The sequence below is a fragment of the Cetorhinus maximus genome, chromosome 6 (genome assembly GCF_964194155.1).
Source record: "Cetorhinus maximus chromosome 6, sCetMax3.hap1.1, whole genome shotgun sequence".
Classification (NCBI taxonomy): domain Eukaryota; kingdom Metazoa; phylum Chordata; class Chondrichthyes; order Lamniformes; family Cetorhinidae; genus Cetorhinus; species Cetorhinus maximus.
The window spans coordinates 52378472-52395170 of NC_135884.1; the positions used below are offsets into that span (position 1 = coordinate 52378472).

At 42.1% G+C, this 16699-nt stretch overlaps 1 protein-coding gene across 4 annotated transcripts in view; it reads right to left on the reverse strand.

The window, feature by feature from the left end:
- The window catches only part of LOC144681763 (contactin-4-like), a 1677954-nt gene that overhangs the window by 126936 nt on the left and 1534319 nt on the right, over positions 1–16699 (reverse strand). For all 4 annotated transcript variants that reach the window (XM_078543733.1, XM_078543732.1, XM_078543731.1 and 1 more), the window contains exons 19-21: positions 11429–11544; positions 3921–4107; positions 1058–1170 (exon numbers count right to left, since the gene is read on the reverse strand). In XM_078543733.1, the coding sequence (XP_078399859.1) occupies positions 1058–1170; positions 3921–4107; positions 11429–11544 (416 nt within the window). The remainder of the gene's footprint in view (positions 1–1057; positions 1171–3920; positions 4108–11428; positions 11545–16699) is intronic.

Here is a 16699-nt window from a genome sequence, read left to right on the forward strand (position 1 = left end):
TGTGGGTATAGTGCAGGTGTCAACCAGTTAAATCATTGATAACACATCCACTCAGATGGATAATACAGTCTCATTTCTCTCCAAATTATCTTAGTCACAAGCCTACATAGCAAACACATTCTCACTGTACTGTAACAGACTCCTACATCAACACTGGGTGCAGATGTAGATTTCTCAGAGACTCTCAATCTGCCATATCTGGGTACTCATCACCCATTGGAGATTAGACTGTACCCCTTCCCTCCACCTCTCACAGGCATACATGATCAGGTAGATATTCACATTTATATTAATTAAAAACCAATTAAGCACCTGCCTTAGCCTATGTCTCTCTAGTATAAATGGCAGTTTCTCACCTATTGTCCATTCTAACAGAAGGAAAATGTCAGGATATGACTGCACATATGCAGAGGGGCATTACGTACTTCCCCATCTAAGACTCTTTATAAAGGAACAGGCTAATCTAAATGCAAACTTGTACAATATCCAGAACTTTTCAAGTAATTTTAAAATACCCACTTTGGGCAACTATGTGTTTTCATTTAATCTCATTTCAGTTCAGGTAGCTAATTCTAACCATTCGGTGCTCATTGAGGTTCCTTTACAGAATGCTGCCAGAAGAATAAAATCCTAAATCAAATTAATTCATGGATATTATTGTCCATAAGGTGCCACTTTGGAATAACCTATTCCCTCGTTAATGTTTTGGAGAAATTAGAGCTGAATTCTAGTTTGGCCCTGTGTCCAAGACAAGACAAGTTACATGCAACAAACATCGTGGAGTGCTGGTCCCCAAATTGTTCCAAATATGACAAGTGGAAGAAAACAGTGAAATGAATAAAGAGCAATTCTGGTGGCAATTTACAAAGGATTTACATTTCATCAGGGATTTCTCAAAGCTGATGATTTTATTGCACACAGCTTGTGATAGATGTATGATTTTTTTTCAGCACCACCCAAGGGATCTTTAGAACAGCAAACACTTTCTAATACAATAGAAATAATTTGCTTTACAAACTCTCAGATAGCACTCTGAAAGAACATTAGAATTACCTACTTTATATCCTGTCACTTCTGATTCATTTTCCATTGCTTTGACATGATCCCAGTTTAAAACAACTCTGGAGCTAGCTGATTCCCACCATATTTTTCCAGGTGCTTGACTTGGTGCTGCAAGACAATGAAATAGTGAGTCAACATAACATATCAGTGAAAGATGTGCCAGGAGTTTTGAGTTTTACATACGAATATATGAACATACAAAATAGGAGCAGAAGTAGGCCATTCAGCCCCTCGAGCCTGCTCCGCCATTCATTAAGATATAGCTGATCTGTTTGTCTTTCGAATTCCACATTCTCATCGACCCCCAATAACCTTTGTTTCCCTTGCCTAAGAATTTATCTACCTCTGCCTTAAAAATATTCAACAACCTCTACCATCTTCTGAGGCTGAGAGCTGCAAAGTCTCACAACCCTCAGAGAAAAAAATTCTCCTCATCTCTGTCCTAAAAGGGCAACCTCTGGTTTTAAAGCAGTACCCCCTAGTTCTGGACTCACCCGCAGGAGGAGACATCCTTTCCACATCCACCTTGTCAAGACCATTCATGATTTTATATACTTCAATCAAATCACCCCTCCCTCTTCTGAACTCCAGTGGAAACAAGCCCAGTCTGTCTAACCTTTCCTCATAGGACAACCTGGGTATCATTCCAGGTATCAACCTGGTAAACTTTCTCTGAACCGCCTCCAAGGCATTTACATCCTACTTTAAATAGGGAGACCAAAACTGCACATAATATTCGAGATGTGGTCTCACCAATGCCCTTTACAACTGAAGCATAACATCCTTATTTTTATAAAAACAAAAAACTACTGTGGATGCTGGAAATCCAAAACAAAAACAGAATTACCTGGAAAAACTCAGCAGGTCAGCAAGGATCCTTATTTTTATGTTCAATTCCTCTCGTCATAAAGGATAGCATTCTATGAGCCTTCTTAATTACTTGCTGTACCTGCATACTAACTTTTTGTGACTGCACTAGAACACCTAGATCCCTCCGCAGCTCAGAATTCAGCAGTTGTTCTCCATTTAAATAATACCCTGCTTTTTTATTCTTCCTGCCAAAGTGAACAACTTCACATTTTCCTACATTATACTCCATTTGCCAGATTTTTACCCACTCACCCAACCTATTTATATCCATCTGCAACCTCCTCATGTCCTCTTCACAACGTACTTTCCTACCTATCTTTATGTCATCTGCAAATTTAGCTACCGTGTCTTCACTCCCCTCATCTAAGTCATTGGTATAAATTGTAAAAATTTATATAGTGTATATGAATGTCTATCTGCATGCGGGTACAGTGCGGGTGTCAACCAGTTAAATCATTGATAATACATCCACTCAGATGGATAATACAGTCTCATTTCTCTCCAAATTATCTTACTCACAAGCCTACACAGCAAACACAGCCCCCTGCGAGACTCCACTCATCACATCCTGCCAATCAGCAAAAGACCTATTAATGCATACTCTGTTTTCTTCCAGCCAGCCAATCTTCTATCCATGTTAACACGTTACCCCCTACACCATGAGCTTTTATTTTCCACAATAACCTTTGGTGTGGCGCCTAATCAAATGCCTTCTGTAATCCAAGTACAGCACGTCTACAGGCTCCTCTTTATTCACAGCGCACGTTACTCCTTCAAAGAACTCCAATAAATTGGTTAAACATGATTTCCCTTTCAGAAAACCATGCTGTCTCTTCCAGATTATCTTGAATTTCTCTAAGTGCCCAACTATAACCTCCTTAATGATTGATTCTAATACCTTCCTCATGATAGGCATCAAGCTAGCTGGCCTATAGTTTCCTGTTTTCTGCCTCCCTCCCTTCTTGAATAGAGGGGTTATATTTGCTACTTTTAAGTCTGATGGAACCTTTCCAGAATCTAGTGAATTTTGGGAAATTAACACGAACTCATCTACTACCCCATTAGCCGCCTCTTTTAAGACCCTAGGATGAAGTTCATCAGGACCCGGAGACTTGTCAGCCCGCAGCTCCATCAGTTTGCTCAGTACTGCTTATCCCTAGTGATTGTAATTTCACCAAGTTCCTCTCTCCCCTCCACCTCCTGATTTACAGCTATTACTGGAATCTTTTTGTATCCTCTATAGTGAAGGCAGTAGCAAAATATTTGTTCACTTCATCTGCTATTTCCTTATTATCTATTATTAACTCCCTATTGTCACTCTCTAGAGGACCAACGCTCACTTTACTTACTCTTTTCTTTTTAAATGTCTGTAGAAACTCTTGCTATCCGTTTTCACATTTTCTCATATTTTAACTTCTTATTCCTGATTAACCTTTTAGTCATTATGGGTGCTGGAATTCAAAAGCACAGTGAAACCAAACTAATCCAGTTTAATGTACAAAATCCTATTATGCTATTTGAAATGGAACAAGGAGTTCTGGCTAACAATTATCCTTGGCCAACACCACCAACACAGATTTATTGGTCATTCATCCATTTGCTGTTTGTGGGACTTTGCCTACATACAGGAGTAACCACACTTCAAAATGTAAATACTTTGGCAGTGAAAGGCGCTATATAGTTGCAAGTTCTTGATTTCTTTCTTTAGTGCAGAAAATCAAGATTATTTTTTGAAGAGAAAAATTGTAAATGCTGGAAAACTGAAGTAGAAACAGAAAGGGTTGGTGGGCAAGGTTAATGTTTACAGAGGCACCTTCATCAGAATGATTTTTGTGAATTCAGCTGCACGAACAACTTTAAATGAGGAGGTTGCAGGTTTTCACTGTCTTGCAACTCAACATCGTGGGAGACGGAACTTGATAAGAAAATCCATTTACAAAACACTTCATTATTGAAGTAATTTATCATTCTATTCCTAAAATACGCACGTGGTTTCCTAGTAGTGACATTAACTGGAAGGCTGGCAGGTCCTGTTCCAGCACTGCTGTATGCTTTAACCATCAGGTAATACAGTGTGCTGCCCTTCAATCCTGTGACCCTTGCTGAAGTAACGTTTCCGTTTGATCTTAGTTTGTCTGCTGTCTCTTCATTCTCATCATCTGCCCAGTACCATATCTTAAGAACAAAATACAAATAATCAGGGAATCAACAGGAATTAATCTGAAGTAGAATAACACTGTCACAAAACACAGAGTTCAATAGAACACTGTAAAGACTGTGCCAAAAAAATTGGTGCCAGTGCTGCAAACACAGATGGCATTATCATCATCAGACACAACAGCAAAACATTCAAAAGATATAATGACTGATAACCTCCTGCCACTTTTCACAACTAATCTGATAAAATCATGATTGTAAACCAAATTGAAAAAAAACGTACTAAAGCCTGTGAAATGTGTGATCTGTAAATTTTATGGGCAGGATGTTCTGTTCGGCATGCGGGGGTGGGCATGCATCCTGACATCACCGTGCATCATTCTGAGCTTCAGTTCGGCGGGCCCACACTGGAGTCGGCTGGGCGCCCGCCGAGCTGTCAAAGGCCTGTTAAGGCCATTAATGAACAAATTGAAGTAATTGTCAGGGCTGCCCGTCTAACCTTAAGGTTGGCGGGCAGGCGAAGAGCCCAGACGGCCTTTGCATTTTTCATGAAGCCTCATCCACGGGCAGGATGAAGTTTCATGAAGGATTTATTAATGAAATAAATTTTTTAATCAAAATTCATAAACATGCCCCAGCTCATGTGACACTGTCACATGAGGGGCCATGTCTGAATAATTTATTTTATTCTTTTTTTCAATTTTTCATGATGAAATTAATCTCCCTGAGGCAGCTCTGTGCCTCAGGGAGATTTCTTGCTCTTTCGCGCGCATAAGAGCTCAGGCCCCGACTCTACCTCCTCCCCCCGCCCGCACAGGTAGCGCTCAGTTTAATTGGCCCGCCCACATGAAATGGCGGCGCATAGCCGATCGCGAGCAGCGATCAGCTCCGCGTCCGTATCGACTGGCCCGCCCGACGGGGAGAAAATTTTCCCCTACGTGATAGTAAAAGTTATGAAAGAAGGCTGAGTTCTGGGTGCTCTTCCTAATGTATTTATTAGTATTTAATTATTCTCCAATAGTCAAAAATGGTTAAGCTGGTTAGTTCACATGGTAGTATACTGATCAGAATACTGTCAGCAGTAATTTACATTGAAAAAGTCTAACAGAAACCTAAGCAAAAATATAATGACATGAAATGAAATGAATAAATGTGTTTGCAATATTAGACCATTAATTCTGTATGTTTTAATGTGACAACCTTTTGGAAATGAAATCCTTCCTTTTTTAAAGACACAGGGCCCAAATGGAATTCAGCTCTAATTTCTCCAAAACATTAACTGGGGGAATAGGTTATTCCAAAGTGGCACCCTTTAGACAATAATATTCATGAATTAATTGGATTTAGGATTTTATTTTTCTGACAGCATTCTGTAAAGGGACCTCAATGAGCACCTAATGGTTAGACATAAATTACCCGAACTGAAATGAGATCAAATGAAAACACATGGTTGCCCAAAGTGGGCATTTTAAAATTTACTTGAAAAGTTCTGGATATTGTACAAATTTGCATTTAGGTTAGCCTGTTCCTTTATAAAGAGTCTTACATGGGGAAGTACAACATGCCCCTCTGCACACATGCAGTCATATCACAGAATCACACAGTGCAGAAGAGGCCCTTCGGCCCATCGAGTCTGCCTGACATTTTCCTCCTGTGAGAATGGACAATAGGTGAGATACTGCCAGTCATACTGGAGAGACATAGGCGAAGGCAGATGCTTATTTACTTTTTAATTAATACAAATGTGAATATCTACCTGATCATGTATGCCTGTGAGAGGTGGAGGGAAGGGATACAGTCTAATCTCCAATGGCTGATGAGTACCCAGATATGCCAGGTTGAGAGTCTCTGAGAAATCTATATCTGAACCCAGTGTTGATGTAGGAGTCTGTTACAGTACAGTGAGAATGTGTTTGCTGTGTAGACTTGTGAACTGCTTGGCTGGTGCTATTTAAAAAAATTCATTTATGGGATGTGGGTGTCGCTGGCATTGCCCATCCCTAATTGTCCTTGAGAAGGGCAATTAGTTATGGCTCATGGAAAGGTCTTTCTGATTACCCAGGTTTTGAACTTTTAAACTTCAGTTCTGAAGAAAATGTAATTCTCATCATCAATTCCAAAAGATTTTTAGATATTCAGAAATAATTATGCAGTAATTGGGTCCATTAAGTATCACATGCTATTTGGGCAAAGTTTTATTGTATTGCAGTAACTATATGACAGAACTGGCTTAAAAAAAAACTGATTTTGTAATGATTTGAGGCCCAAGAAATCATCTTTGTTATGGAGAGTGTGAGAGGAGGACCCTGAGACAGCCAGTCAGCAGCACCTAGAGGAGAATGCGAGAGGAAGATCCTGGGACAGGCAGTCAGCAGCACCTAGAGAAGAGTGTGAGAAGAGGACCCTGGGATAGCCAGTCAGCAACCCCTAGCACCTAACTTGACAGGAGAAACATTGATTGGTGAGAAACTGCTATTAGGGAGTGGCATCAAGTAACTGAGAATTAGAAAAACACACTCTTTTTAAAAGAAGGGGCTACTTACATTTAAGTAAGAACCACAAGCAATAGGGAAATAAAGTTAAGTCAGGTCCAGGTAAAATAAAGTTACATAAGTAAACCAAAGTAAAATAAAGTAAACACAAGGGAAGTAAAATGAGGCCATGGCAGGACAGCTCGGTCATGTGAAACATGTGTCTCGTAATATGTGGGAAGTTGTGGATGCTACCAGTGTCCCTAGTGACCAAGTGCTCAGGAAGTGTCACCAGCTGCAGAACTTTGAGCTCCAGGTTTCAGAGCTCGAGTGTGGCTGGAGTCAGTGTGGTGCATCCGCAAGGCTGAGAGCTATATGGATGGCACGTTCAGGGAGATGGGAGAGGTGGTCACACCGCAACTTAGGAACCTGGAAGCAGAAAGGGAATGGGTGACCGCCAGGCAGTCCAAGAAAATTAGGTAGGTAGTGCAGAAGTCTTCTGTGATCCCGGTCACCAAGCGGTTTTCTGTTTTGGATACCGGTGAGGGCGTTCGTTCTTCAAACGATTGCAGTGAGGGCCACGTTTGTGGCACCACAGGCAGCTCTGTTGTACAGGAGGGGAGAAAAAAAGTGGGGAAAAGCAGTAGTAATAATGGTTTCATTAGTTAGCGGAACAGACGGGTGTTTCTGTGGCCGTAGACGTGACTCCAGGATGGTATGTTGCCTCCCTGGTACCAGGGTCAAGGATGTCATAGAGCGGCTGCAGGACATTCTTCTGGGGGAGGATGATCAGCCAGAGGTCGTGGTCCACGTTGGTACCAATGACTTAGGTAGGAAAGGGGATGAGGTCCTGAAAGCAGATTTAGTGAGCTAGGCAGGAAATTGAAAAGCAGGACCTCTAAAACAGTAATCTCAGGATTACGCCCAGTCTACACGCAAGTGAGTATAGAAATAGGGGAATTGAGCGAGTAAACACATGACTGGAAAGCTGGTGGAGAAGGAAGGGCATCGAATTTCTGAGGCATTACTACTGCTGTTGCAGGGGTGTTTAAACTAGATTGGCAGGGGGATGGGAACCTGAGGGCAAATTCAGAGCAGGGAATGGGAGATGGAGAATTAGTGAATGACTCTGAAAGGCAGAAGCAGCACAGGTTCAAAAGTGTGCAGCACAGGAATTTAGCAGTGTTAAAAGGCATATATGTAAATGCAAGGAGCATAGTAAATAAAGCTGATAAGCTGAGGACACAGATAGACAGATGGCAGCATAATATCATTGCTATAATGGAAACTTGGCTTAAGGAGGGGCAAAAATGGTAGCTCAATATCCCTGGATACAGAATTTTCAGGCAGGATAGAGAGGGGGATAAAAAAGGTGGGGGTGCAGCATTATTGGTTAAAGAATTAATTACAGCTGTGAGGAGGGATAATATACTAAATGAAGCATCAAATGAGGCCATGTGGGATGAGCTCAGAAATAAAAAAGGGCACTGCTAGGAGTCTACTATAGATCCCCAAACAGTGGAAAGGAGTTAGAAGAGCAAATATGTAGACGAATTTCTGAGTGCAAAAACAATAGGCCAGTAATCATTGGGGACTCTAATGTCAATTGGGATACGAACAGTGTGAAGGGTACAGAGGGTGCAAAATTCTTGAACTGTATTCAAGAGAACTTTTTTAGCCAGTACATGACAAGCCCAATGAGAGGGGGCACAATTCTAGATCTAGTCTTAGGAAATGAAGCTGGGCAAGTGGATGAAGTAGCAGTGGGGGACTATTTTGGAGATAGTGACCATAATATAGTTAAATTTAGCATCATTATGGAAAAGGACAAAGGTAGAACAGGAGTAAAAGTTCTAAATTGGGAGAAGACAAATTTTACAAAGCTGAGAGATGAGCTGGCGAGAGTGGACTGGATACAGCTATTAGAAGGAAAAACTATGTCAAATCAGTGGGAGGCATTCAAAGGCGAGATTCTGCAGGCACAGTGTAGACATGCCCCCACAAAGAAAAAGTATGGTATTGCCAAATCTAGAGCCCCCTTGTTATCCAGAAACAGAGAGAGTAAGATAAAACAGAAAAAGAAAGCTTATGACAGTCACAAAAAACTTAATACTGTAGAAAGCCTAGAGGAGTATGGAAAGTACAGGGGTGAAGTAAAAATGGAAATTAGGAAAGCAAAGAGAGGATATGAAAAAATATTGGTAGGTAAAATCAAAGAAAATCCTAAGATGTATTACCAGTACATTAAGAGCAAGAGAATATTTATGGAGAAGGTAGGGCCTATCAGAGATGTACATGGTAACCTGTGGGTTGATGCAGAAGATGTGGGCAGGATTCTCAATGAGTACTTTGTCTCTGTCTTCACAAAGGAGAGGGATGATGCTGACATTCTAGTTAAGGAGAAAGAGTGTGAAATATTAGGTACAATAAGCATAGTGAGAGAGGAAGTACTGGAAGGACTGGCATCCTTGAAGGTGGATAAATCACCAGGGCTGGATGGACTGTATCCCAGGCTGTTAAAGGAAGCCAGGGAGGAAATAGTGGACACTCTGAGGATCATTTTCCAATCCTCAGCAGATACAGGCCGGATCCCAGAGGATTGGAGGTCTGCAAACATTGTACTATTATTTAAAAAGGGTGCGAGGGATAGGCCAGAGAATTATAGGTTAGTCAGTCTGACTTTGGTGGTGGGCAAATTACTGGAAACAATTCTGAGAGACAGGATAAACTGTCACTTAGAAAGGCATGGCTTAATCAGGGATAGTCAGCATGGTTTTGTTAGGGGAAGATCATGTCTTACTAACTTAATAGAATTTTTTGAGGAAGTAACAAGGAGGATTGATGAGGGTAGTGTAGTGGATGTTGTCTACATGGATTTCAGTAAGGCATTTGGCAAAGTCCCACACGGCAAACTGGTCAGGAAAGTGAGATCTCATGGAATACAGGGGAAGGTGGCAGGTTGGATCCAGAATTGGCTCAGTGACAGAAAACAAAGAGTAATGGTTGATGGATGTTTTTGCGAATGGAAAACGGTTTCCTGTGCTCAGGGCTTAGTGTTGGGGCCCTTGCTGTTTGTTGTATATATTTATGATTTAGACTTAAACATGGGAGGCATGATTGGGAAATTTGCGGATGACACAAAAATTGGCTGTGTAATTGATAGTGAAGAGGATAGCTGTTGACTCCAGAATGATATCAATAGTTTGGTTGAGTGGGCAGAGAAGTAGCAAAAGGAATTCAATCCGGAAAAAGTGTGAGGTAATGCATTTGGGGAGGGCAAACAAAGCAAGGGGATACTCAATAAATGGGAAGTTATTGAGAGAGGTTGAGGAAGTGAGAGACCTTGGAGTGTATGTCCACAGGTCCTTGAAGGTGGCAGGACAGGTGGACAAGGCGGTCAAGAAAGTATATGGAATGCTTTCCTTTATTGGGTGAGGGATTGACTACAAAAGCAGGGATGTAATGATGGAACTGTATAAAATGCTGGTTAGGCCACAGCTGGAATTTTGTGTACAGCTCTGGTCACCACATTACAGGAAGGATATAATTGCTCTGGGGAGAGTGCAGAGGAGATTCACAAATATGTTTCCAGGGCTTGAAAATTGCAGCTATGAGGAGAGATCAGATAGGCTAGGGTTATTTTCTTTAGAACAGAGGAGGCTAAGGGGTGACCTAATTGAGGTGTGCAAAATTATGAGGGGCCTATATAGGGTAGATGGGAAAGACTTGTTTTCCCTAACTGAGGTGTCAATTACCAGGGGGCATAGATTTATGGTGATTGGTAGAAGGATTAGAAAGGTCATGAGGAAAAACGTTTTCATTCAGAGGTTGGTGGGCATCTGGAATGCACTGCCTAAGTTGATGGTTGAGGCTGAAACGCTCAACTCATTTAAAAGGTACTTGGATCTGCATCTGAAGTGCTGTAACCTGCAAGACTACGGACCAGGTGCTGGAAAGCGGGATTAAAATGAACAACTAATTTATTTTTTCTCTTTTTGCTGGTGCAGACATGATGAGCTGAATGGCCTCTTTCTGCACTGTAACTTTTCTATGGTTCTATGGTAGGTAGAAGTCAAAGGCCGTAATTCTTTAATTAGACATGGTCCACGATGGACCATGGGCAGAGTAACCTTTCTTTTAGAAGAAAAACAGAAAATACTGGAAAAACTCAGCATCTGTGGAAAGAAAAACAGAGTTAACATAATGAGTCCGTGTGACTCTTCTTCAGTCCACAGATGCTGTCAGACCTGCTGAGTTTTTCCACATTTTCTGTTTTTCTTTCAGATTTCCAGCATCTGCAGTATTTTGTTTTTACCTTTAACCTTTCTTTTGACTTATTTAAAACCCTTTGTGCTGGTCAAAGTTATTGTAAATAGAATTTTGCATCAACCACATTGTTTTTATTTGATTTGAAAATTTCTGATATTAAAGTGAAAACTTTTTGGAGTGGGAATTCAAAATATTGAGTATATGGTTCTTTCTATTAAAACATACAGAACTTTACATTAAGTAATATAATAGAGACAAGCCATTCTAAGAGTAATCACTCAAGTAATAGTGGATCCGAAGTTATCTTCTCACTGACTTAACCTTGATATAGACTGAACTTTGGCCAATTATTTAACAGCAAAAAACAATTTGCACTGTGCAATATATCACCATTCTTTCACAGTCATTAGGCAGATAACTTTTTACATCAAAATGAATTGGCTTGTTTACCCACTGACTACAACGACTTGACTCATTATAGATTCATTTTCCAAGATAAATTATTCCCAAAAGACCCTGTTGATTTGCATGAACTTTAGTTGTAATTACATGGATTCTTTCCATCTTTCAGAACTAATGAAAGGATTAATTTTTCTTACCTCATAACCGCGCACTTTTCCTTTGTTTGTCTCCCAAGGAACAGCTTCCCAGAAAACTTGCACTTCTGAAGCTGACAGGCTTCTGGCTGAGACGTTGAATGGTGCTGCAGTGGGTTCTAGGTTACAAGGAGGAGAAGCCCATTAGTACTGCAGGGACAAAGCCAATTCTAAGAGTATTAGCTACATGATGACTTGGATCACCAGTTCTGATGGTAACAGGTAGGTTTCCCAACAAACCTGCGAGAAATAAATATCTGACAGATCAGGCTTAAAAGTTTAATGCTATATAAATGAGTTTCATTGTCATTAATAAAACTACTCGAGAAGGATTAGAAAAATTAGTGACACCAGAAACCTTGGGGCTTCCAACATCAAGCTGCATCTAAATTTTAAATCCATTTCTGAATTTTGCAATCCCACACGCACAATCATTTACTTATTTTCGGTGAGATTCTCATCTTGTTTCACAAAGAAATTATTATTAATTTATGACCATTAAATGAAATCGGAGAAAAGCCAGATTTGGAAATGCGCACTTTCTGAAATTGTAATTTTGTCAGTGGGAATAAAAAATAGCAGCTGTTCATGGTGCAAATTAAAACCTTTCACTCTTTCTCAAGCTTCCGAGCTACAATACTCAACTGGTGTAAACGTCAAAAATTTGGTGAATGTAGCTGTGGAGTCCACAATTCTTGTGGATAATGACTTAATACAAATTCAGGGAAACAAAGACAATTTAGTAACCAGGCTTTGTATATATAGGAAACCTCTGAAAGGGAATACCACAGAAGAAGGTTATTAAATATGCTAAGGAGGTAATAATCACAGCCACTAAAAATGAGAACTCAATGTCAACTATTCAAAGGATCTGGTGAAGAGTTCAGAAGAAGCTGCATGCCTTAAGGAAGAGCTTAAAGGCAAGATATGGATATTACTGTAAAATGGCAGCACAGACACATGGACATGAAAGAAAGTATTAATTGCAAAAAGGTGTTGTACTTACACTTTGCAAGTGCGTGGCAAATAAGTTGGAAGTGAAAATAACAAATGACATCATAAATGTCATGATGGGCAAAATAATATAGTGCAAGAAGAAACGTCCATGGGTCAAATCACACTGTTTCAATCTCCACTGCCCTCAGAAGGGCACAGCCATAGAGATCGTAAGAAGAGATGGAGCTCACTAAGTAGGAGCGAACAATAACTTACTAGCTCCAGAGGAAGTGCCTGGGAAACTTTGGGACTGCAGAAGTTTGAGGGGGATGTGAAAAGCTATTGGTATCTAGCATTGTAATGCATGATTGCATGATTTTTTTATAATGGTCCAGAACTTCTGTTACCCAGGGGTGGGGTGGGTATTCCAGGTATTCCAGAAGATGAGCTGGTGGATAACTCCGGAAGTCCCCAGGTAATGACTTGATGGGAATTGCCTGGGAAGCTTAAACTTCTGTTGGGCAATTACCCTGCACCAGGAACCATCCGAAATTCCAACTTAAATCGGAAACTTCTGATGGTTCTGACTTATTCACCAGAATAGTTCCCCAGGAAAGGTTAGGATTAAAACCACTTCTAACTCATGGGTAACTATGGTACTGACCCCCATCAACCCCACCAACTACCAAACCAACCCCCCTGATCACCCGACCTCCTGACAACCCCACCTCCATTACTACTCGACCCCCCTCTTCCTGACTAAACCCCAACCACCCAACTTCCCCCACTGCTAACCGCCGACTACACCCCCAGCCCACAAACATCCCCCATTCCCCAGGCCCCAAGAACGCCTACACCCCAACTACCCTGCCTACCCCCACCCCCGACACCCCCCCACCACCAATCCACCACGAGTCCCCCTCCATCCGACCCACCCACTCAACCCTATCCACTAACCTTACACGCTTCTATCCTGTTAAAATGGCTGGGACCTTTAAGCTTGCCTGCTTCATGGCAGCTAGCAGCTAGTGCCGTAAAAAGGGGGCGTGACTTCCTTTCCTCCGACAATGCTCCCCTGCACTGAAAGGGCTCGAGAGTTCCTGTGCCACACATTTCTCAGCAGGCCCAGGTTGGAGGCCCGGGCTGGAAATGTGCATCTCCATTCCAGTGTAAGTAAAAAGATGCAGAGTGGCAATCCGACAGTGATTGCCACTCCACAGAGGTTCTCCGTTGATAAATATACATTTATCAACCATCGATTCACAAGAATTGTGCACATATTATGTAATAGTGCATTGTTAAGAAACCTATACTTTCCTTGGGAGGTTGGGAACTGCCATTGCTGACAAACTTCAGGCCTCCTGTAAATGCACTGGCCGGGGAATGGCTGCACATGCAAAGTTCAGGTTTTTTTACTGTCTTCAGACCGGAGATCAGCCCTGAGCGCCTGCACAGAAAGAAGAAAGAGAGAATGGTACGAAAGGCAGGTCAGATGTCCTGGAAGCGAACAGCATTGTCTAGTAGGTGTCCAAGGGAGCAAGACACAGTAGGGGACATGGGGAGGTCTCAAACCAGGGAGGGGGATTGAGAGAGGTCCGAAAAGAGAGCCCCAGGCAAGAGATAAAAGATAGGGAACAGAAAGAGGTCCCATTAAGTTAAGTTACAAGAAAGGACAGAGAGTCAGGCTCTGAATTAAAGAAAGCAGGCGTTAGACTTTAAGTGAAAAGTGGGCACAAGAGAGCCCCTGAAGATCTGAGAAGGCAGCTGAAGGTTGGTAACTCTGTGTTGCAAGCCGTTCGGCAAAGGTACCCCTTTTGAGCAGTGGTGTTCTGCTTGGCACAGCCTAGGATCGGAAATTGTGTTTGGAAGGTGAAGCTTGAGTGTACTCGGAGATCCAGGGGAAATGAATCTTGGAAGGTGAGATTGAAACCCTGCGATGTGGGTCGTTGTTGAAGTGATCCTACTGGGAGTGACTTTTGGAGAGAATTACAAGGTGAGGCCTTCAAATGTGGAGGTTGAAAACCCTTGTGAGAAAGACAAAGTTTCAGTGAGATACATTGGCTCACAAGGTGGCAAACATCTAGGTGGGTTGTTGTGAAATCCGTGGAATCTGGTTTGGTCACACCTGCCATCTATTGTGTAGTGTGGTGTGTCTGACCATAGTTCGCCTGTCAACTCATATACACCTCATACTTACCCTGAATGCCAGAGTATAAGATAGATATTGTAAACTGTTTTATCTTTCTGAACTTGTATAGTGAAGTTTATTTTTGTTTGTTCAAAACCTGTGGAATCTATGGCTTTATCCACTTAGTAAGCATCTCGAATCTCAAACTTTGTTTACTTTAAACAAACTGTTATTGGTCTCTAACTAGATCTTCGCCCACTACCCAGAGGCCGGCCAAGGATCATAACAGTATAGAACAGGAATGCAATTAACATAAGAATGGTGAATGTGGTCTCCTGGACTAGTTCTTATCGCTTAAGGAAGTGGAAGATGAATCTTCCACATCATGTTTTCTGAATTGATCCTGGGCATCTGTTTATTTGTCCCTCTCAAAAGACGGATTGATTGCTGGTGGTTGTGGGGAGGTCTAGTCTTTACATTTCAGGCCTCTGGAGAAGGCTTTGTGGATGTAGCTTCTGTATTTTCATATGTACCTTCAGCTGGCAAATTCAAGAGAGGAATTGGTACAGGCTTGAGCTCACTCTGCCTACCCTTATAGTGCATTAAATAGAAATTTAAGATAAATTCAAAATTGTAACACTTAAATGTTGTGCAAAACTAAATCAAATTACCAGCAAAATAAAGAAAACGTAACTTGAGCTGGCATAATACTGCAGCACTCTGCAGCACCTGTGTATCCCACTATGAAGTGGCAGCATGAAGTCTCATGGCATCAGGTCAAACATGCGCAAGGAAACCTCCTACTGATTACCACGTACCGCCCTCCCTCAGCTGATGAATCAGTATTCGTCCATGTTGAACACCACTTGGAGAAAGCAATGAGGGTGCCAAGGGCGCAGAATGTACTCTGGGTGGGGGACTTCAATGTCCATCACCAAAAGTGGCTCGGTAGCACCACCACAGACTGAGCAGGCCAAGTCCTAAAGGACATAGCTGCTAGACTGGGTCTGTGACAGGTGGTGAGGGAACCAACAAGAGGGAAAAACATACTTGACCTCGTCCTCACCAACCTGCCTGCTGCAGATGCATCTGTCCATGACAGTATTGGCAGGAGTGACCACCGCACAGTCGTTGTGGAGATGAAGGCGCATCTTCACATTGATGATACCCCCAATTGCATTGTGTGGCACTACCACCGTACTAAATGGGATAAATTTTGAACAGGTTTAACAACTTAAGACTGGGCAACCACGAGGCGCTGTAGGCCATCAGCAGTAGCAGAACTGATCTGAACCACAATCTCTAACCTCATGGCCTGGCATATCCCCCACTCTACCGTTACCATCATGCCAGGGGATCAACCCTGGTTCAATGAAGAGTGCAGGAGGTCATGCCAGGAGCAGCACCAGGCATACCTAAAAATGAGGTGTCAACCTGGTGAAGCTTCAACACAAGACTACATGAAAACCAAACAACATAAGCAGCAAATGATAGACAGAGCTAAGCAATTCCACAACCAATGGATCAGATCTAAGCTCTGCAGCCCTGCCACATCCAGTCGTCGATGATGCACACTGTTGCCACTGTGCGTCGGTGGTGGAGGGAATGAATGTTTGTGGATAGAGTACCAATCATGCTCACTGCTTTGTCCTGGATGGTATCAAGCTTCTTGAGTGTTGTTGGAGTTGTACTCATCCAGGCAAGTGGAGAGTATTCCATCACATTCCTGACTTGTGCCTTGTGGATGGTGGGCAGGCTTTGGGGAGATGTGAGGTGAGTTACTCGCTGCAGGATTCCTAGTCTCTGACCTGCTCTTGTAACCACAGTATTTATATGGTTAGTCCAGTTTAGTTTCTGGTCAAAGGTAATCCCCAGGATGTTGATAGTGGTGGATTCAGTGTTGGTAATTAAACAATTCGCTGGAGGAAGCAGCTCTACAAATATCCCCATCCTCAATGATGGGGTAGCCCAGCAGATCAGTGCAAAAGATAATGCTGAAGCATTTGCTACAATCTTCAGCCAGAAGTGCTGAGTGGAAGATCCATCTTGGTCTCCTCTGGAGGTCCCCAGCATCACAGATGCCAGTTTTCAGCCAATTTGATTCATTCCACATGTTATTAAGAAACAACTGAAGACACTGGATATTGCAAAGGCTATGGGCCCTGCCAATATTCTGGCAATAGTACTGAAGACTTGTACTCCAGAACTTG